The sequence below is a fragment of the Dipodomys spectabilis genome, unplaced genomic scaffold (assembly GCF_019054845.1).
Source record: "Dipodomys spectabilis isolate Male_0828 unplaced genomic scaffold, ASM1905484v1 ptg000173l, whole genome shotgun sequence".
In the NCBI taxonomy this organism is placed as follows: domain Eukaryota; kingdom Metazoa; phylum Chordata; class Mammalia; order Rodentia; family Heteromyidae; genus Dipodomys; species Dipodomys spectabilis.
The window spans coordinates 12,076,483-12,098,205 of record NW_024870850.1 but is presented as its reverse complement, the minus strand read 5'-3'; the positions used below and the strand labels follow the sequence as shown (position 1 = coordinate 12,098,205).

Genomic DNA, 21,723 nt, shown 5'->3' with positions numbered 1-21,723 from the left:
TTGAGCCAGAAACCTCTTACTCACCAGCCCACAGAACTTTCCTCATGCATCACAGTGGTGCCCCAGCCACTAACTACCAGTTTTCTGGTAGTTAATTGGAGATGAGTCTCAAGGAAGCCAGGTGCTGGTGGCTCACGTCTGTCATCCCAGCTGATACTCAGGAGGCTGAGAGCTGAGGATCAGGGTTCAAAGCCAGCCTGGGCAGGAACGTCCGTGAGACTCTCTCCAGTGAACCACCAAAAAGTGAAAGTGGCCTGGAGAGATACAACCAAAAAATACTGTCAAGGACTTGCCTGCCCCAGCTGGGCTTTGAGCCGGGATTCTCAGATCTCAGTCTCCGGAGTAGCTGGGATTGCGGTGTGTCTCTTGATGGCAGTTTGTCCCAGACAGTGCCTGTCCACATCCCTCCTCCACCCCCGGCCTTCGGTGCTCCTCCCCGCCAGCTGGGTTGGAGAACCGAGGTCCAGGCAAAGGCTCCCCACGGAGCTGCCCCAGCCCAGCCAACATCTCACCGCCATCCTCTGAAGCTTGGGATCCTGCTCTGCCAGGGCCGGGCCTCGGTTTTGTGCACCCCAGGGCCTTTGTCCATTCTAGGCTAGCGCTCTACCTGTTGAGCCACAGCTCCACTTCTGGCCATTTGGTGGTTCATTGGGGATTACCGTCTCAGACTTTCCTGCCAGAGCTGGCAGCCTCCTAAATAGCTGGCATGAGCCACTGGCACCTGCTGGCGGCCGTCGCCTGGCTCTGCCACAAGGGGGCGCCCTGCCCGGGAGCGCGGCACCCAGGCTAGCCTAGGAACTTCGTTTTGTTTTTCTTTATTTTTGCCATTCCTGGGGCTTGAACTCAGGGCCTGGGCACTGTCACTGAGCCACAGCAGTTTCTGTTTATGTGGTACTGAGGGATCGAACCCAGGAACTAGGCACACACACTACCACTAAGCCACATTTCCAGCTGTGTGTGTGTGTCCCAGGACTTGAATGCAAAGCTTGAGCTTTTACACTCAAGGCTAGCACTCTACCACTTGAGCCACAGCTCCATTTCAGGCCTTTTTGGTGGTTCATTGGAGATCAGCACCTCACAGACTTTCCTGCCCTGCCTGGTTTTGAACCTCAGTCTCTTGAGGATCTAGGATTACAGGCATGAGTCACCAGCCCCCCAGCGGAACTCCTCTGATGGTGGAATGTCAAGCCACCTGCTCTTCTTAGGCTCCCTGCTTCTGGGGAACCCCACCCCACCTTCCACATCAGGTTCTGCCCACCCCACCCTTGGCAGTATGACCTTGGTGCCCACGTCACTTGCCATCTCTGAGCCCCAGTACCTCCCTCCCACCCCTCAGAGTGGGGAGCTGGGGGGGGTCATTTGTGCTGCTCCCTTGGCAGCTTCTGTCTGGACATCCCCTTTCCACCACCCCATCTTGGCTCTCCAGACTCCATTGTTCTCGCTGCCCTCCTCTCCCCCGCCTGCAGGGCAGTGGGTGACACTTTGCCTATGAATAGGAGTTTCCAAAAGGAAGACGCTGGGCCAGCAAGGGACTGGAAGCCAGCCACGCCGCCCAGGCTGGCTTCTGGCCAGCCCGCGGGGTGCCAGGCACCCCCTGACCCCCCCAGCCCCCCACCCCCATCTGCACTGCATGGAGATGAAGCCTGTGTCCTCTCCCTACCTGAGCCTCCAGGGAAGCCCTATTTCTTCCAGAAGGCAGGGAGGATGGGGGGGACACACGGGTTTGGGGTCAGGAGTTTTGCATGCCCAGACAGTGAGCTCACCCCTACCCCTGCCAGCAGGAGGAAGAAATGTGGCCGCCGCAGTTTCCCAAGCCAGGGCTCGCTGGCGTCCCCAGAGGGGGTGAGCTGCCTGGCTGGAGCCCACGCCACCGCCTCCCTCTCCTAACAGTATTTTTAGCAAGGGACAGGCTTGAGAGGAGCCAGGCCACTTCACCTCCCGGTGGCCCCCCTGGCCCTTCTGACCCGCAGTGCATGCACCCCCCCCATCCCAGGGCTGTGTGGCCTAGGTCAGCCTGCTCACCCTCTCTGAACCTCTCTTTCCTCACTTGTAAGGTGCGGCTAGGAGCACCAGGTTGCCCTTCCCAGCTGCGAAAGGGGGTGCTGTCCGTGTTCAGACCTCATCACATACGAATGTGTCCAGCCCTGAGAGGCCCCATTTTCTGTTCCCTCAGCCCCCACCCCCTGCACTGGTTCAGGACCCAGCTTAAGGCTGGGATCCCACCTTGACAGGAGCTCAGAGGTACGACAGAGAGGGGTCCTGTTTGTATTGAAGCGCCCTAGATCCCTCCTGCGCCCCAGTGACTCCTGCCCCATAATTTCGTCCAAGTCATCCCCAATACCTCTGTAAGAGAAGGCCCAGGCTGGGGGCGTGGCGGAGCAGGGGAGGGGCTCTGATAGGGTATTTTGGTGGGCGTGTTTTCCTCTGTGGGCGTGGCTTGGCAGGCACTTGTGCGGTTGCTTGGGGGCGTGGCTCTGTGGTGCACTAGCTACGTCATGGCTTCAAAGTTGTCGGAGGGGCGTGGCTCCGCGGGCAGGTCCCCTGTGCCAGGCCCAGGGTTCCAATGGCCTCCCTCCGACCCTCCCCTGACTTCCGCCAGGCTGGCTCTTCCTGCCAGGTGACCTCAAGGCCAGCAGCTTCCTCTCCGAGCTTCAGTTTCCTCTCATTTGCAGCAATATGGGGAGGTTAACACTGGCTCTTGTGTCAGAGCAGGGCCTACCTGCTACACATGCATCACCATTATTAATAAGTATTATTATTATTATTGCTATTATTGCTGTGGAGCACTCGGCTTTTTTTTTTTTTTCTTGTTGTCGGTCGCGGGCCTTGAACTCTGGGCCTGGGCGCTGTCCTTCAGCTCTTCAGCTCAAGGCGAGCGCTCTACCACTTGAGCCACGGCGCCACTTCTGGTTTTCTGGTGGTTATTTGGAGATAAGAGTCTCAGGGACTTCCCTGCCCCTGTTGGCTCTAAACTGTGATCCTCAGATCTCAGCCTCCTGAGTAGCTAGGATGACAGGCGTGAGCCACCCAGCTTGGGACCCGTTTTAATACCACATTTTATTTAAGCTACATCTTTTCTAAAATGTCATTTCAGCACATAATCAGTGTTAAGTTTGTGTGTGTGTGTGGTGTTGGGGACGGAACCCAGGGCCCTGGGTGTAAACTAGGCCAGCAGCCTACCTGTGAGCTGTTCCAATCTCTACAAATCCTTAGGGAACTATGTCACCATGGCTTTCCCTGGGACATCTCGGGGCTGCAGTGTGTGTTTACTGTGGAAGCGCAGGTGTGCCAGCCTGGAAGGCCACTTGGTGACACCCAGGACTTGCAGGTGGGGAAGGAAGGGCTGGGGCGGCCTGACAGAGGCCTGGACTGGGGGTGCGGGGTGGGGGACAATCTGGCTTCTTAGGGTCCAGCATGCCTGCCCCTCCCCCTCTGCAGAGCATCTGAAGAAGACAAAAGGGCAGCACAGAAGCGGCCCCCTTCCGGAGGTCATGGCTTGAGCACCTACTGCATGCGAGGCGCTGTTCCAGGTCCTGAAGGACTCTGCCCAGCTCGGGCCTTGAGCGCTCGCAGTCCGAGGAAAACTTACACAGCCCCCCACGGGGATACCCCACGAACAAGGAGGTGAGCAGGGCGGGGGAGGGAGGCCAGCTCGCAGCCACAGGCGGTCAGAGGGCCGCGCGCATTCAAACAGTAGGAAATCTGTGGAGCCTAGGCAGGATGTGGGGCAAGTCCCGGATGGAGGCTCAAGGGGTGCTTCGTGGAACCCCCAAACCGAGCTCCGTTTCTGCACCCTCCCCTAGCTCCTCCAGGAAGGCTGGGGCCGCCGCCCCCTCTCCCAGCCTCTGTCTGCGCTTGACCCTGAACCCCGAGAGGCTGAGCGGGTTCCTCCGGGCCACACAGCCCCGCGGGCGGGAGACCCGCCGTCCTGTGTCCCTGGCGGCTGGGCCTTGATGACCGGCCCCGCCTGGCACCCGGAAGCGACCCTCGGTAAACAAAGCCGTGTGTGGGCGCAGCCCCAGCTGCCCGGGGCTCGCCGTCCAGCCGGAGGGGGCGGGGGAAGAATGTTGTGAATGAACGCAGGGCCCGCCCCGAAACTCTGCAGAAGGCCCGCCCCCGCTGGGGTTCTCTCGTTCCGATTGGCTCCTGACGCCTTGTGATTGACAGTCCCACTCGCTGCACCTTATGATTGGGTGAGCCGGAAAGGACTAACATCTCAGCGATCCAATGGGCAACGGCGGTCCGTAGACAGGTCTGCAGGCGCAGCCAATGCGGAGAGAGAGCCGCGGAGGCCGAGGGGAGTTCCAATGGGGACAGGCGCAGGGGGCGGGACCACCGCGGAGGATAAAGCGGCGGCCAGGCGGCTTTATTGTTGTGAACCGTCTTAAAGGGGCCGCGTCACCCGGCCGGCCCGGCTTGGGGCTGGGTTGGTGGGGGGACGGTGCGACGGGGGCCCCGAGACGGCGGTGCGCGGAGAAAGGACGCGAAGACAAACAAGGCGGACCGGAGCCGGCAAAGCAGAGCCGACCCCGGACCGACCCCGCAGCAGACCCCGCCGCGGCCCCGGCCCCGGCCCGGCCGGATGGAGCCCCCCGCGGCCAAGCGGAGCCGGGGCTGCCCCGGGGGACCCGAGGAGCGCGAGGCCGGGGCCGGGGCTGCGCGGGGCCGGGGCCGGCCCGAAGCGCTGCTGGACCTCAGCGCCAAGCGAGTGGCGGAGAGCTGGGCCTTCGAGCAGGTGACGGGGGGGCCCCGAGCGCGACCCGGGCCCGAGACCCCCCTCACCCCTCCCGGCGCCCTTCAACCCCGTGACCCACCGCGCCCCGCCCCAGCACCCCAGATCCCACGTGGGACATTTCCGCCCCCTCCCCCCCAACCCCAGGGCCGACCCCCGGGGTTCTCCTACCGACAGGGGCCTCTGAGCCCTACACGCCGCCCCTACTTGGGGACACTATCTCCCCCAGGCTTTCCTGGAGGACACCCCATGTCCCTAGGCCTCTGACCCCCACGCTCCCTTCCCCTGCCCCCCCAGATCCGGACCGGATTCCCCTGATTAGAAGACACCACCCCCACTGCCGCATCCCAGCTCAGGACACCTCTTCCGACCCCCCCCTCCACTGGGCCCCTGCACCTCCAGACCTAGCCCCCCTAGTTAGAGATAGGGATTACCGGGGTTCAGATTCTGCCCCCCCCCCCCCCCCCCGCGCATCCAGGCCTTCCCGAGGGCAGGCGGGAACCTGGCAGGTGCACCGGGAAGCGGCGCCATTGCTTGGGGAGCTCCGAGCGCCCTGGACGGCGCCCCCCACCGCCTCACGGGGGCTCCCCAGGGCCTGAGGGTGCTAGCAGCCCCCCCCACCTCTGTCCTCTTGGACTTTTCAGGGTGTTTGTTGCCAGCCTTTCTCAACTTAGGACTGGTGGGTTTGGTCGAGTTGCGATGGAGCTGGTTCTGATTCATGGACGGGAAAAATCCCTCCTTAGTCACCAGCCAACTGTCACTCACCCGGCCGCCGGCTCCCCGCTTCCCGGGAGCCTGGGTGGGAGGGGAGCTGAGGAGGGCCGCTGCCCCTGCTTAGAGTGCATAGTGAAGATCTCCTAAAACCACCCTCGAAGTTCTTGGGCCTGGCCCTGGCTGCTGCGAGAGAAGCCCCTGGAATCTTCTGTAACCCTTTGAGACTTGTCCTCACTCGGGAGAAACTGGGGCACAGAGAGGTTGAGAAACTTGCCTAAGGCCACCCAGCCAGTGAACAGCAAACCAGGATTGGAACCGGGGCTCGACCAGCTGGTTTCATTGCCTGGAGCCCACAGGGGTGGCCAGGACGCCCCTCCCTTTTGGGGGCCCTGCCTAAGGAATGGCACCACCCAGGCCGTGGATTCTGAACACATGAATTCACCCCACCTCTGAGCCTTAGACCCCAGCTGTTCTTAATGGAGCTCCTTGAGAATTAGGGGGAATCACATAGATAAAGATCTCAGCCCACACCATGGCTCAAGCCTGTAACCCTAAAACTCAGGAAGCTGAGCTCTAAGGATCAAAGCCAGCCAAAGTAGGAAGGTCCTTGAGACTCTTATTTCCATTTAACCAGCAAAAAGCCAGAAGTAGAGCTGTGGCTTGAGTGGTAGAGCACTAGCTTTGAACAAAAAAAGCTAAGGGACAGCACCAGGGCCCTGAGGTCAAGCCATAGTATGGCATGCATGCATGCCTGAACTAGGCTTCAGAGGTCAAGTGACTCGTGCAAGGCCACCCAGCTTGGAAATCCCAACACCAGGAATATTAGTCCAGATTTCTAACCCTCTGCCTCTCCTGCAGGTGGAAGAGCGGTTCTCTCGGGTACCTGAGCCTGTCCAGAAACGCATCGTGTTCTGGTCTTTTCCACGAAGTGAGCGGGAGATATGTATGTACTCATCCCTGGGGTACCAGCCCCCGGAGGGCGAGCAGGACGCCCGGGTGCCCTTCACACGCGGGCTCCATCTGCTACAGAGCGGGGCTGTAGACCGGGTGCTGCAAGTGGGTGAGTGTTGGCCCTGCCCCTGCCCAGGAGCTTTGGAGTGGGCGGGGCAGGCCTGGCGCAGAGGCCCAGGTACCACAATGGCACTAAAGCAAAGCCAGCCCTGCGCTCCAGCTGGGAGCCCAGATGGAGAAAACAGGTGGGAAGGGGAGAGGATCCGCCAGAAAGCTGGGGAGCAGAGGTGCTGGCCCTGAGCAACGTTCTCAAGACTCTTTGTCTCAGAAATAAAGTAAGCAGGGCACCAGTGGCTCTCGCCTGTCATCCTAGCTACTCAGGAGGCTGAGATCTGAGGATCGTGGTTCAAAACCAGCCCCGGCAGGAAAGTCCATGAGACTCTTATCACCAATAAACCACCAGAAAACCAGAAGTGGCGCTGTGGCTCAAGTGGTAGAGTGCTTGCCTTGATCTGAAGAGCTGAGGGACGGCACCCAGGCCCAGAGTTCAAGCCCCAGGACCTACAACAACAAAAAGGAAAGTAAAACTCAGAAGAGGTGGGGACATGGCTCCAGGGTAGAGCATCAGCCTTTGTCCCAAAGCTCAAGGCCCCTGGATTGAAACTGACTTCAGGTGTGGGTTCGTGTGAAAGCCGGGCACTCGGGTGAGAGGCTCTCGGCCCTGGTGATCAAAGGCTCACATACAGGAGATGACTGCTGTCCCCAAACATTTATTATGTTATTTTTATAAAGAACTAAAAGGCAGAAGCAGGAGGCCTTCAAACAGGAAGAAATGATAAAACATTTATAAAGCAGGAAAAGCCAATTACCAGGATCTGGGAGCCACACAGGTGGACAGGGGTGGAATTAACCCCACTGGAGCCCAGAAATACGCACAATGAGGATGTCCATTGAAACATAAAATGAAGACGTGAAACACTGGAACCGGCTGCTCAGGGCGCTGGGATGTGAGGATGACGGTTCAAAGCCAGTTCGAGCAGGAACATCTGAGACACTTACCTCCCACGAACCACCAAAGTGCCAGAAGTGGTGCTGTGGCTCAAGCAGTAGAGGGCTAGCCTTGAGTGGAAAAGCTCAGGGACAGTCCTCAGGCCCTGAGTTCAAGCCTCCGTGCCAGCTGGCCCTGTCAGCCCTATGTCTGGACACAGTCCAGCCAGCGCAGGCCCCTGACCACCTCTGGTATGAGGAAGCCCCAGGCACCGCATGACACAAGTTGTGCCCTGGCTGCCCAACCTGTTAGATGAGCCCCACGTGACATCCAGGCTGCCCAGAAGCCAGGGAGGGGGGAGAGGGGTGATCTGGCCTGGGCCTGCCCCAGTACCCCACACCCTCAAGTGATAGAGCCCTGGGAATCTTCCTGGGAAGTCCTAGGCTTCTAAAGCCAGCCCTAGCTGTATCCATGGTAACCAGAGGGGGCTTTAGCGCCTGGCTCTGTGAAGCACTCCTCATTAGAATAAGGCAGAAGGGGCGTGGCTTACATGCTAGAGCACCAGCTATGAATGGAGACTACAAGGCCTTGAGTTCAAGTCCCAGTACAGGCACACATAAACAGGACAAGAATAAGAATATGTCTAGGACTTGAAACTTCATGCAGTGCTCTGAACACCTGTCACGCATTCACTTGTTTATTACAACCACGTTGGCTTTTTGTGTTAGGTTGCTTTTCTTTGGGTATGTGTGCTGGGAGTGGGGCTTGAACTCAGGGCCTGAGGGTTTTGTTCGTTTGTTTGTCTTTGCCATCGCTTCTGGCTTTTGGGTGGTTAACTGGAAGATAAAAATTCTTGTGGACTTTCCTGCCTAGACTGGTTTTGAACTTTGATCCTCAGATCTCAGCCTCCTCTGTCTCCAGGATTACAGGCGTGAGCCACCAGCGCCAGGCCATGATGATTGGGGGGTTGGGGGGGAGGGGAATGAGGCGCGGCCAGAGCAAGCGTGGAACGCTAGGTTTCTCAGCTTGGCTGTGTACATTGCTTGCACCCCGCTGATGGGATTCTGGGGTGTCATGGCCTGGCTTGCCTTTGTTCTCAGGGTTCCACCTGAGCGGGAACATCCGGGAAGAGGGGAGCCCCGGGGAGCCGGAGCGCCTGTACCCGGTCTCCATCAGCTTCGACCGCTGCAAGATCACGTCGGTGAGCTGCGGCTGCCACAACCGGGGCCTCTTCTACTGCGCGCACGTGGTGGCCCTGTCGCTGTACCGCATCCGCCACGCGCGCCGCGTGGAGCTGCGCCTGCCCATCTCCGAGACGCTGTCCCAGATGAACCGCGACCAGCTGCAGAAGTTCGTGCAGTACCTCATCAGCGCCCACCACACGGAGGTGCTGCCCACAGCCCAGCGCCTGGCCGATGAGATTCTACTGCTGGGCTCCGAGATCAACCTGGTACACGGTGAGGCCCGGGTGTGGGGGAGGGACAGACAGCCAGGGCCACTGTGTGCCTCTGTCACGCTGTCCTGGGTCCCCTGGGGCCTGGCATGGCTGTACCTGCCTGTAATCCCAGCACTAGGGAGGCTGAGGCAGGAAGGCTCCCGTTCAGGGCTCAAAGAAAGACACTGCCTCAAAAACAAGAAAGAAGCTGGTAGCCTGGAGCTGGTGGCTCACGCCTGTCATCCTAGTGACTAAGGAGGCTGAGATCTGAGCATCATGGCTCAAAGCCAGCCCAGGCAGGAAGGTCTGTGAGGCTCTCTTGGCTGTGGGGCTTGAACTCAGGGTGTGGGCGCTGCCTCTGAGCCTCTTTGTGCTCAAGGCTAGCGCTGCACCGCCTGAGCCACAGCGCCACCTCTGTCTGTGAGGCTCTTCTTTCTAATAAACCAACAGAAAACCGGAAGTGGCACTGTGGCTCAAGTGGTAGAGCAGTAGCCTTGAGCACAAAGAGGCTCAGAGGCAGTGCTCAGGCCCCAAGTTCAAGCCCCACGACCAACCAAAAAAAAAAAAAGAAAGGAAAACCTGGTGAGGGGCAGGGGTGAGGGGAGAAGAGGTGAGTCACACACCACTGCCCCCTGTGAGTCCGAGGAGCAGGCTGGGAGGGGTGGGGAGAGGTGTTGTCAGGTGAGCGATGAGTGGAACCAATATGGCAGGAGGTCGGAAGGACTGGGAGAATCCTGTGCTTCCCCAGTCCTGTCGGGAAGACTACAGATGCATGAGAATTGGGTGGTAGCCTTGGGGGAAGAATTAGGCGTGGCACTGGGTAGGTGTGGGCTTATTGGGGTGAACTGATGGTGGGGTGAGTAATAAGTGATCAAGTCCAACAGGGACGTCATTGAAGGTGGGGCTGGACAGGAGGCTGTGATTGGATGATGGAGGGGTGGGAGAATAGGAGAACCAATAAGTGACCCACAAGGGGATAGGTGGGCAGGCTCAGGGAACTTTCAGATCTGTGGACTGACCGTGGCAGGTGGCAGGGAGAGGGGCTGCATGTGCCATGGTTGTTGATAGGCTCAGGGAGCCCCAAGAGGCACAAGGATGGGGGATGGGGGAATGGACAGAGCAGGGGTGGGGCATGTGGTGGCAATTTTGTGAGATGGTTGGGTGAGTAAGTGGAAGCAATGGATGGTGACTTGGGTGGGAGGAGTAATTAATGCACTTGTAGATGGATATGCAGACCTGCGCAAGAGTTTTAAGAAATGAGTGGATTGGAGATGTGCAGATCAATCAAGGGATTGGTTGGTTGGATCCATGAGTTGATAGGTGGGTAGGTGGATGAATAGATGGATGGATAGGTGGGTGGGTAGAAGGATGGATGGATGGATGGGTGGATGGGTGGATGGATGGGTGGGTGGATGGATGGATGGATAGGTGGGTGGGTAGATGGATGGATGGATGGGTGGGTGGGTGAATGGACAGATGGATGGGTATATGGGTGAATGGATGGATGGATGGATGGATGAATGGATGGATGGATGGATGGGTGGATAGATAGGTGGATGAATGAATGGATGGGTTGATGGATGGATGGATGGATAGAGGAGTAGATGAATGAATGGATGAGTGGATGTGTGGATGGATGGATAGGTAAGTGGGTAGATGGATGGGTAGGTGGATGAGTGGATGCATGGGTGGGTGGTGGATGGAGGGATGGGTGGATAGATGGATGGATGGATGGGTGGGTGGGTGGGTGGATGGATGGATGGATGGGTGGGTGGGTGGATAGATGGATGGGTGGTGGATGGAGGGATGGGTGGATAGATGGATGGATGGATGGGTGGGTGAGTGGGTGGATGGATGGATGGATGGGTGGGTGGGTGGATAGATGGATGGGTGGATGGATGGATGGATGGGTGGGTGGGTGAGTGGGTGGATGAGTGGATGGGTGGGTGGATGAGTGGATGGGTGGATGGGTGGGTGGATGGATGGATGGATGGGTGGGTGGATGGATGGATGGGTGGGTGAGTGGGTGGATGGATGGGTGGATGGATGGATGGATGGGTGGATGGGTGGATGGATGGATGGATGGATGGATGGATGGGTTGGTGAGTGGGTGGATGGATGGGTGGGTGGATGGATGGGTGGGTGGATGGATGGATGGATGGATGGATGGGTGGGTGGGTGGGTGGGTGGGTGGATGGGTGGATAGATGGATGGGTGGGTGGGTGGATGGATGGGTGGGTGGGTGGGTGGGTGGATGGATGGATGGGTGGATGGATGGATGGGTGGGTGGATGGATGGATGGATGGATGGATGGATGGATGGATGGATGGATGGATGGATGGGTGAGTGGATCGATGGATGGATGGATGGATGGATGATGGATGGATGGATGGGTTGGTGAGTGGGTGGGTGGGTGGATGAGTGGATGGATGGATAGATGGATGGACAGATGTGTTTCTTGTGGGGTGGCTGGAACTTTTGGACACATCTAGGGACTTGGGGAAGTGGACAGACATCCTCTTTCCACACCCATCCCGGTCCCACCTCAGCTTTCCGCGGTCCCCTCCCTGTCCCCGCAGGCGCCCCGGACCCCACGGCGGGCGCGGGCATCGAGGATGCCAACTGCTGGCACCTGGACGAGGGGCAGATCCAGGAGCAGGTGAAGCAGCTGCTCTCCAACGGCGCCTACTACGGGGCCAGCCAGCAGCTGCGCTCCATGTTCGGCAAGGTGCTGGGGGAGGGGGGGCGCGGGAGGCGCGGGCACGGGAGGGGGGGACCCCGCCACCCCTTCCTCACCCCCGCCCCTCCCGTGCCACCCAGGTGCGGGAGATGCTGCGCATGCGGGACTCGAACGGGGCGCGCATGCTCATCCTCATGACCGAGCAGTTCCTGCAGGACCCGCGCCTGGGCCTGTGGCGGCAGCAGGGCGCGGGCATGACGGACCGATGCCGGCAGCTGTGGGACGAGCTGGGTAAGGCCCGGGCCTGGGTGGGCGACGCCCATCGGGTACCTGCAGTCCTCCAGCCCCTGCGGCTGCCAGCAAGCCGGCTTAAATACTAGGGGGCGGCTGGGCGGGGCTTAGCGACGGGGCGTGGTCTTCTGTTGTGGGCGGGGCTTGTTAAATGTAGGCGGGGCTGGTGACCTCTTGATTAGGATGCGTAAGGCTCTAGGCTCCATCCTCAGCAAATCAAATACATGAAAGGGGGGTGGGGGGAGTTACCAAGTGGGCATGGCAGTGTTCTAGTAAAACTTGTTTTTTGTTGTTTTGCCAGTCCTGGGGCTTGAACTCAGGACCTGTCCCTGAGCCTCTTTGTACTCAAGGCTAGCACTCTACCACTTGAGTTACAGCTACATTCCAGCTTTTTGGTGGTTCATTGGTAATAAGAGACTTTACTGTCTGGGCTGACTTTCAGCCAAGATCCTCAGATCTCAGCCTCCTGAGTAGCTAGGATTACAGGAAGGAACCACCAGCACCTGGCGATATTTTTATTTTTTAAAATACTTTCTCCCAGCTTTGGGAGAAAGTATGTGGCTCAGTGGTGGAGCACTGGCCTAGCATGCATGAAGCCCTCGGTTCGATTCTTCAGAACCACATACACAGAAAAAGCCGGAAGTGGCGCTGTGGCTCCAGTGGTAGAGCGCTAGCCTTGAGCTGAAGAGCTGAGGGACAGCGCCCAGGTCCAGAGTTCAAGCCCCACGACCAACAAAAAATAAAAAATATAAACAAAAGCAACCTTAAAAAATATAAACAAAAGCAACCCAAAAAGCTGCCCATGGTGGCTCATGGCTACTCAGGAAGCTGAAACCTAAGGATTGAGGTTCGAAGCCAGCCTGGTAGTTACTCTAGAAGTAGAATCTCAAGGAGTCTGCAAGAAGCTAGAAGTAGAGGCATGGCACAAGTAGTACAGCACAAGACTTGAGTGGACAAGACAAGCAGAAGTTCAAAGTCCTGAGTTCAAGCTCCAGTTGCGCACGCGCGCGCGCACACACACACACACACACACACACACACACACTATTAAGCGGGACAGTCTTCAGCAGGGCGCTGCCCCTGTGGCTCGTGCCGGACCCCCACCCCATGCCTTCCCAGGGGCCTTGTGGGTCTGCATCATCCTGAGCCCCCATTGCAAGCCAGAGGAGCGTGCGGGCTGGCTGCAGCTGCTCGCCACGTGGGACAAGCTGGACGCGTGCCCCTTGGAGGAGGGCCAGTATACCTTCCACGGCCCAAACCTGCAGCCCACAGCGTCTCCCAGCCAAGGTAAGAGCTGTGCCCAGAAAAAAAACCGCATCAATACCTCCGTCATGACTCTGTGTCTCAGGAGACAGACGGAGTGTGAGGAAGGGAAAGGGGAATGCTAACCATTTAGTGTCCTCCCAGCCAGAGGGAGGAAGTATTGAGGGCAGGAGCAATGGTGGCTTGGAAGGCGTCTGCAGCCCTAGGCTGGTCTCCTGGCTCCAAGCAACGGAGGATGGAGAGAGAGAGAAGACAGGTGGGGGAGGAGTAAGGAGAGGAAGAGATGCAGAGATGCAGAGAGAAGAGAGTGGAGGAGATTGGGGCAACAGACAGACACAGGATTGATCCTGTCTTCACCTCAGGAAAGCTGGTCTAGCCCCAGGTTGGTGCCCGGTGGAGGAAGCTTCCCGGCCATCTGTGTACATCCCCTGACAGGACCCCATTGGCCTCTGTTCCGCAGGCTCGGAGGAGGAGGAGGGGACCGCCGCCAGTGCCCGCCACACCATCTTTGGCCGTGCCCTGCAGGCGGGGCAGCTCCACTGGGGAAACACACACCTGCAGAGCATCCTGTCCAGCGACTCCCACGGCCCCCACCTCCTGGGCAGCATCGGCCCGGACAAGACGAACTTTGACCCTCAGGGCCGCCCTCTGTGGCTGGGCGAACCTCTCCCCATTGCCTGCGCCCGTGTGGACACCCTGCGGGCCCACGGCTATCCCCGCCAGGCCCTGCGGCTGGCCAGTGCCATCATCAACACGCTCCGGCTGCAGAGACGCCACCAGCTGGAGAGCTACAAGCAGAGGAAAAAAGGTGGGTACAGATGCTGTCCTGGGGGGGAATGGGGGCCTGCACACCCCAGTGCCAACCACACGGGGGCAGCAGCGAGCTGGACGCGCCCACCAGCCCTCCAGGTGTCCCGAGCAGGAAGGAGCTTAATACAGGGTATTGAAGATGGCCCAGGCAGTGACAGAAATCCTGGTCTCATTTCCTGGCCATCAGCATCTGGTGCAAAGGAGTCTGGGAAATGTGGCGTGGTGCTGCAGGGAGGCGCCGGCCTCCTGAGAGGCTTGGAAGACGGGGAGTTGTGGATGTGGAATGCTTTTGACTTTGTGTTTCACATAAACCAAAGACCCGGAAGCCAAAGAAAGAATCGTGAGCCGGGTGCCGGTGGCGCGCCCCTGTCCATCCAACTGCCCGGGAGGCTGAGAGCTGAAGGCCACGGTTTGAAGCCAGGCCAGACGATTAATCTTCAAGTAGCCACCAAAAAAAAAAAAGCCAGAAGTGGGACTGTGGCTCAGCTGGTAGAGCACTAGCCTTGAGTGGAAAAACGCCAAGTAAGAGAGCACAAGGCCCGAGTTCAAGCCACAGTTTCAGTAGAAAGGAAAAGAAGCAAAGAGACAGGGGACAGGGAGGCTTCCACGACATTTCTCCAGGAGGTGGGGGTGAAGAAGCCATGACCCGGAAGTCAAACAGGATGACAGTGATGGAAGGGCCGAGGGGGGGGGGGCATACTTGTTCAGAGCCCTGGCCACCCCCCCCCCCAGGTCCTCCAGAGGAGGCGGGAGGTTAGTGGTAACGGGGCAGGAGCGCAGTAGAGCCCAGGGCTTGGAGGAGGGGCTTGGTGCAGCGCCTCCAGTCAGGCAGGACTCAAGCTGTTTGGACTCAAGTGTCAAGACTAGGAATTGGGAGGGGGCGATGAGGAGGCGGAAGCCCCCCTCAGGGGTCTGGGTGGATGGCGGGAACTGAGCTGCCTCGCTCCCCCTGCAGATCTGTTGGAGAAGGGGGTGAGCAGCGTGGTGCACGTGGAAGGCTGGGTGGGCCACCCCCTGGACCCCATCGGCTGCCTCTGCAGGGCGCTGCTGGAGGCCTGTCGCCTGGAGGAAGAGTCGCTCTCTCTGTACCCAGGTACCCACTTGGGGGACCCATGGCGGGGGCGGGGCAGCCCCCACTGTCCTCCATGCCCCTGTCACCTTAACTCTTGGCCACGCCTCGGGGTTGTGCCAGGAGCCAATAAGCTTTCACCTCTCTGGAGGGTGAGGTCACCATAGGCCTCATTCTTGCTTGAAACGCAGATCCCGCCCATTGGCGAATGTTGGGAAGTTTGGGGTGGCCTCCCCCCCCAAAAAAAGCACCCCATCCTACCCCGGCCTCAGGGGTCCCCAAGGAGGGGCTCTGCCCTCCTTAGCCCTGGCCTCGTCTCCCCCAGACTCAGGCTCCGAGAAGAGGAAGGTGTCCTACCAACACGTGCCGGTGCCCGGGAGTCCTGGCGAGTCCTACCTGGCGCTGGCGCTGGAGGTGGCCTTGCTGGGGCTGGGCCAGCAGCGGGCCCTGCCCGAGGGCCTGTACGCCCAGGATAAGGTGGTGCGCCACGAGGAGCAGCTGCTGGCCATGCTGGAGGAGGTGGAGCTGGACGACCGGCTGGTGCAGGTGCTGCGCAAGCAGGCGGGGCTGCTGCTGGAAGGTGAGGCCCCGCCCCTGGCCCCGCCTCCCGGGCCTTCCAGTCACTCATGCCCCCCAGGGCAGCTCCTAGTGGTCAGATCAGCTCGCGGTCCCGCCTCCACCGGTTTCTGGCAGCCAATGAAGGGTGTGGCCCTGCCCCTTGCTTGTTGGGAGGCCTCATCCTTGATACTGGAATGGGAGGCAGGCCCACCCCCGGGAGTACCATATGCTCCACCTCCTGGGCCTCTTTGGCCCCGCCCCTGGCGTGTTTTTATTGGCTTGTTAGCTGAGACTCCGCCCCATATTGCAGCAGAAGCCAATCACCGCTGTCCTCTGCAGATCCTCCAACGTGGTTGGGTCAGCCTTGCTGGTCTTGGGTCCGAGGCTGCACCCCAGTGGCAGACCGGCCTCTTGGACCTCCAGCCCCACTCAGCTTAGGAGTCCTGCCCCCACCAGGCTGCACTCTGGGACTCTTCTCGCACTTTCCAGTGCTTGTCTGGGTCTCTGCCCAGAGCTCCTCCCATCCTCCACCTGGCATCTGGGGGACCCGGGAGCGGGGGCTGGCTGAGCTCAGGCTGTCCCTGCAGGCGGCCCCTTCAGCGGCTTCGGGGAGGTGCTCTTCCGGGAGAGCGTGCCCATGCACACGTGCGCGCGCTACCTGTTCTCCGCGCTGCTGCCCCACGACCCCGACCTGGCCTACCGCCTGGCACTGCGAGCCATGAGGTGAGCGCGGGCCCCCGGGCGTCCCGGGGGGGGCCTGCAGCCCTCGGGCTTGCACTCACAGGGCCTGCTTCTTCAGTCTCAACCTTGGCATCCGGTGCCACCCTGGCCTTTGCATGGTTAAATGTATGGTGTAGAGCTGGCGCTCTACCCCTTGAGCCATGGCTTCACTGTGGGCTTTTTTGATGGTTCATTGGAGCTGAGAGTCTCATGGGCTTTGCTGCAGTGGCTGACTTTGAACCAAAATCCTCAGATCGCAGCCTCGGATCCCCCCTCTCCCTACCCGCAGGCTCCCATCCCCAGTGCTGTTTTAGCCTCCTTATGTGGGAGAATTGATGTTTGGCCAATTTAAATGGTTGTCCTTCAGATCTGTCCATGTGGCTGTGAGTGGCAGGACTTCCTGCTTTTTTATGGCTGAATAGTATTCCATTGTGCATATAGACACACAGTGTCCTCTATTGCTGGACCCAGGGTTGACTTTATATCTTGCCTGCAGTGATGAGTGCTGGAGGAGAGACAGGTGCACGGTCTACAGTAGGTTTGTGTGTGTGTGTGTGTGTGTGTAATGCAGATTTCCATACCAGCTGCACTTATTTACATCCTACCCAAGGCAGGCTTTTTCCTCTCACATACTCACCAGCAGGTGTTTCTCTTTTCTCTTTCTTGTGTTGAGACTGGCTGTGCAGGCCAGCTTGGCCTTGAACTCACCATGTGGCCATCTTCCTGCCCCAACCTCCAGATCTTCCCACCTTAGTCTCCTGAGTGCTGGGATTACAGGCATACTCCATTACACTTGGCTCACCCTCTCTTATAAACAACAGCACAATGGGCATCTTGCTTACATGCTTTCCCTTCTTCCTGGGTGCCCAGGATTCTGCTGGCCAAAGAGGGGAAACTGAGGCTAGGGGTCTATGGGGCTCTTCATCCAAAGATCACAGCTTTGTCTCACAGCAGCCTTGTTGGTTTCCTGCCCAGACTGCCGGTGCTGGAGACTGGGTTCCGGGCCGGAGAAACTCATCCCAGCCCGCCGGGCTCCACCATGGGCACCCGCGTCCCCCGCTGGTTCATTCTTGGGCACCTGGAGACCCGCCAGTGTGAGCTGGCCTCCACCATGCTGACCGCCGCCAAGGGTGAGGATCTCTGCTCTGGCCTCGCTTCCTCAGCCTCCTCCTCTTCCAGCCTCTTCTTTCTTTCCGCCGTTCAGGACCTACGTGCTGTTTCTGGGCTTTCAGGGTCAAGACTGGTGCTCTACCCCTTGAGTCACAGCTCCACTTCCAGCTTTTTGAGTGATTAGTTGGAGATAGGAGTCTCATAGAGTTTCTTGGCAGGCTGGCTTTGAACTGCGATCCTCAGATCTCAGCCTGCTGAGTAGCTAGGATTACAGGTGTCACCACGCCCTTTTTTTTTTTTTTACCAGTCCTGAGGCTTGAACTCAGGGCCTGGGCAGCTGTCCCTGAGCATGTTTGCTGAAGGCTAGCACTCTACCACTTGAGCCAGAGCATCACCTCCAGCTTTTTCTGTGTCTGTGGTACTGAGGAATGGAACCCAGGGCTTCGTACATGCTAGGCAAGCACTCTACCACTGAGCCACCTTCCCAGCTCAATCCAGGGCCTTTTTGCATTCGGATCTAGTGCTCTACCCCACAGAACCATGCCTCCACTACGATCCAGACCTTCACTGCTGAGCACACTAAACCATGCCCCTGCAATCTAACCATTCCCTCAGCCAGTGAGCTACAGCCACCACAAACCACACCCCTGCTGCAGAGTCTCCCTTCAACTACTGAGCCACATCCTTTACTTTGTAGGGTATTGGGGAAAAAATCAGCTAAGAGGGGTGACTCATACCTGTCATCCCAGCTACTCAGGAGGCTGAGCTCTAACGATGCCAGAGCAAGCCCAGGAAAGAAAACAAACAGCTAACATTCATGTATTGCAGGTTCTCAGGGACTGGGAGGCAGGTACCTACGTTGCTTTGGTGTAATGCATTTTACAGATGGCTCAGCAAAGACCCAGAGTGGGCAAGTGGGTTGCTGAAAACCACACAGCGCATGAGTGGCACGATGGGGATTCAAATCCTAGCATTCTGTGTCCAGAGTTGATGCCTTTGGTGATGACCCGATGCTGGTGGCGCGGGAAAGGGAGCGCAGAGTAGACCACAGGCATGGAGGAGGAGAATGATTAGGGTGTGGATCTTTGCAGAACTGCCTGGACTGGCTGTAGACGCATGCGCATGCCCCCGGTAGTGGAAGCCCTGTGGGCAGGGCCTCCGGCTGCAGCGCAAAGTGCCGGGTTGGGGAGAAAGGGATTCAGCCACGTCCTCGTCCCTCCTTCCACCCAGGAGACCCCAAGTGGCTGCACGCGGTGCTGGGCTCCATCCAACAAAACATCCACTCTCCGGCCTTGCTCTTCAAGCTGGCGCAGGACGCCTGCAAGACGGCCACCCCGGCCAGCGCGCCGCCGGACACCACGCTGCTGGGCATCGCGCTGGAGCTGGGGCTGCAGGTGACGCCCAGGTGGAGGGAAGAAGAGCTGGGGCCTGAGAGATCACCACGCCTTCGATGGGGCGTGCCTTCGCATGGCCACGCCCCGTGGGCGGGGCCGACGGCCTGTCTAGGCATAGGGGTGTGCCCCTGTGGTGAAGATGGAGGCCACGCTGCAGGAGCGCAGCAAGCCTGGGGGCGGGGCTATGCGGCAGGGGCGGGGCCACGTGGCAGAACCCTTACTTGGCATTCCAGCCTCCTCCAGCTCGGGGGAGGGCAGGGGCGGAGCCTGGGTCTGCTCCCTGCTGCTACTGGTTAGGGACCATGAGTGTGGGCGGGGCTGAAAGGAAGGATGCCACAAAGTCAGCCAATAAGGAGCACCCTTGGGGGCGGGGCTTGAACTCGGCCTGGGCGCTACCCCTCAGCTCTTCAGCTCAAGGCGAGCGCTTTACCACTTGAGCCACAGCGCCACTTCCTTTTTCCTGGTGGTTCACTGGAGTTCAGAATGTTACGGTAGCCTGGCGCCAGTGGCTCACGCCTGTAATCTTAGCTATTCAGGAGGCTGAAGATCTCGGTTCAGATTTCCTTGGGCCCCTCAAGGGGACTCTCCCCTTCCCCCCCTCCCTCCACGGTAGCTCCCCAGTCCGCCTGGAGACTCTTTAAGAGCTCCCTTCTCTTCCCTGCACCACGCTGTAGGTGATGCGGATGACCCTGAACACCATGACGTGGCGCCGGCGGGAGATGGTGCGCTGGATGGTCAGCTGTGCCACGGAGATGGGTGAGAGCCGGGGAGGGACGTGTCGCCTCCCAGTTCTGGTTCTAGATATCTCTGGGGGAACTGAGTGGAGACTTTTCTGGGGATGCAGACTGTGCTGGGAGTGGAGAGAAAGAGAGAGGATGGAACGGCCAGGCACAAGCAGAAAGAGGTCTCAAATCCTAGCCTTCCACACCTGCGGTTCCAGCCCAGTACACTTTCCCCCTGCTCCATCGGAAAGCTACTGAGTTTCTGTCCACATCTAGTATGGTAACGCACACCTGTAATCCCAGCACTCGGGAGGCAAGCTAGAGCAGGAGGATCTCAAGCTGGGCTGCACTGGGGACAGGTGGCTTACGCCTGTAATCCCAGCTACTCAGAAGACAGACCTGAGAATTGTGGTTCCAACCTAGCCTGGGTAAAAAAGTCCCAGAGGTTTTTTTTTTTCTTTCGGTTGTGGGGCTTGAACTCAGGGCCTGGGCGCGGCCCCTGAGCCTTTCCACTCAAGGCAATGCTCTACCACTTGAGCCACAGCGCAGCTTCCAGTTTTCTGGTGGTTCATTGGAGATGAGAGTCTTCATGGACTTCCCTGCCCAGGCTCGCTTTGAACCATGATCCTCAGATCTCAGCCTCCTGAGTAGCCAGGATGACAGGCCTTCTTATCTCCAACTAGCTACTCCCCCCCCCCCAAAAAAAAGGTGAAGCAGAGCTGTGGCTCAAGTGGTAGAGTGCCAGCCTTGAGCGAAAAAGCCAAGCCAAGTGAGAGGGCCTGGGGTTGGGGATTTAGCTCAGTCAAAGCAAAGCCCTGAGTTCAGCCCCCAGCTCTGGGGCCTGAGTTCAAACCCCAGTCTACCACACCCACAGCCAACGTCTAGGGTGGAGTTGCGGCTCAGGTGGTAGAGCACCCATCTAGTCAATCCAAGCCCCTAATTCCACCCCAGTATCGGAGAGAGAAAGGCTCGGTCCAGCACGGTGAACGAGTGGTTGGGCCATGGCCACCGGGCCTGGCTGTCCAGCGCGATCGCCTCCCCCCCCCGTGGGTGTGGGTGCGGGGCGCACGCGGGTCCTGCGGGGAGGGGGTGTCTCTGAGCCTCGCCCCTCCCCCCAGGCGCTCCCGCCCTGATGAAGGTCATGAAGAGCTGGTCCTCGCTGTTCACGCCGGTGGAGGCGGCCACCCTGGTGGCGGTGACGGCCACCACGCACGCCACGCTGCTGCGGCTGCAGCTGGACGCGGCGCGGCGCGAGGAGCTGTGCGCATGCGCGCGCGCGTTGGCGCTGCAGTGCGCGCTGCGGGACCCGCAGAACTGCGCGCTGCCCGCGCTCACGCTGTGCGAGGGCCACCAGGCCGCCTTCGAGGCCACCTACCAGATCGTGCTGGACGCGGCGGCCGGGGGCCTGGGCCACGCGCACCTCTTCACGCTGGCGCGGTACATGGAGCACCGCGGCCTCCCCCTGCGCGCCTACAAGCTGGCCACGCTGGCGCTGGCGCAGCTCAGCATCGCCTTCAACCAGGACAGCCACCCCGCCGTGAACGACGTGCTGTGGGCCTGCTCGCTCAGCCACGCGCTCGGCCGCCGCGAGCTGTCGGCCATCGTGCCGCTCATCATCCGCAGCGTGCACTGCGCGCCGACGCTCTCCGACATCCTGCACCGCTGGACGCTGCCCGCGCCCGGGCTCGGGCCCCTCGGGGGCCCCCGGCGCGCCGCCAAGCCGCCGCTGGGCGCCGACCGGGCCCCGCTGTGCCAGCTCCTGGACGCCGCCGTGGCCGCCTACATCGCCACCAGCCACTCGCGCCTCACCCACATCAGCCCGCGCCACTACGCCGACTTCATCGAGTTCCTGGACAAGGCCCGACGCACCTTCCTGCTGGCGGCCGACGGCCACGTGCAGTTCGCGCAGTTCCTGGACAGCCTCAAGCACACCTACAAGGGCAAGAAGAAGCTCATGCTCTTGGTGCGGGAGCGATTCGGGTGAGGGGGTTCGCGGGTGGCCAGGGGGGACCCCCCCTACACACACACCCCGATCTCCTGGCACCTGGGTCAGTATTAAGTCAGGGAAAGAGTCCCGAGGGGAGGGTCCCGCCCCGTCTGTGCCTAGCCGTGTGCCATTCGTGTGCCAGAGACTCAGGAGCAAAAGCCATACCACCACCACCCCAGAGGCCCGGAGGGGGGGCGGTGTATCGGGTCCCCCCCCCCACATTAGCAATAGGCAAGCTCCCCACTCTCCAAGTCCCGGGCCTGGCCGAGTCCCCTCCCCCCACCTGAGGAGCTGCGAGG

At 59.7% G+C, this 21,723-nt stretch overlaps 1 protein-coding gene across 1 annotated transcript; it reads left to right on the top strand.

Moving 5' to 3' along the window:
* The first annotated feature begins 4,569 nt into the window (after window positions 1-4,569).
* On the top strand, window positions 4,570-21,511 carry Zswim4 (zinc finger SWIM-type containing 4). Its single transcript, XM_042693733.1, has 14 exons — window positions 4,570-4,735; window positions 6,305-6,506; window positions 8,486-8,842; window positions 11,400-11,548; window positions 11,641-11,791; window positions 12,911-13,078; window positions 13,515-13,862; window positions 14,820-14,957; window positions 15,259-15,513; window positions 16,079-16,214; window positions 17,187-17,341; window positions 18,552-18,715; window positions 19,390-19,471; window positions 20,556-21,511. The coding sequence occupies exons 1-14, from the start codon at window positions 4,583-4,585 to the stop codon at window positions 21,419-21,421; spliced, it is 3,324 nt and encodes a 1,107-aa protein (XP_042549667.1). The 5' UTR covers window positions 4,570-4,582; the 3' UTR covers window positions 21,422-21,511.
* The last annotated feature ends 212 nt before the right edge of the window (window positions 21,512-21,723 follow it).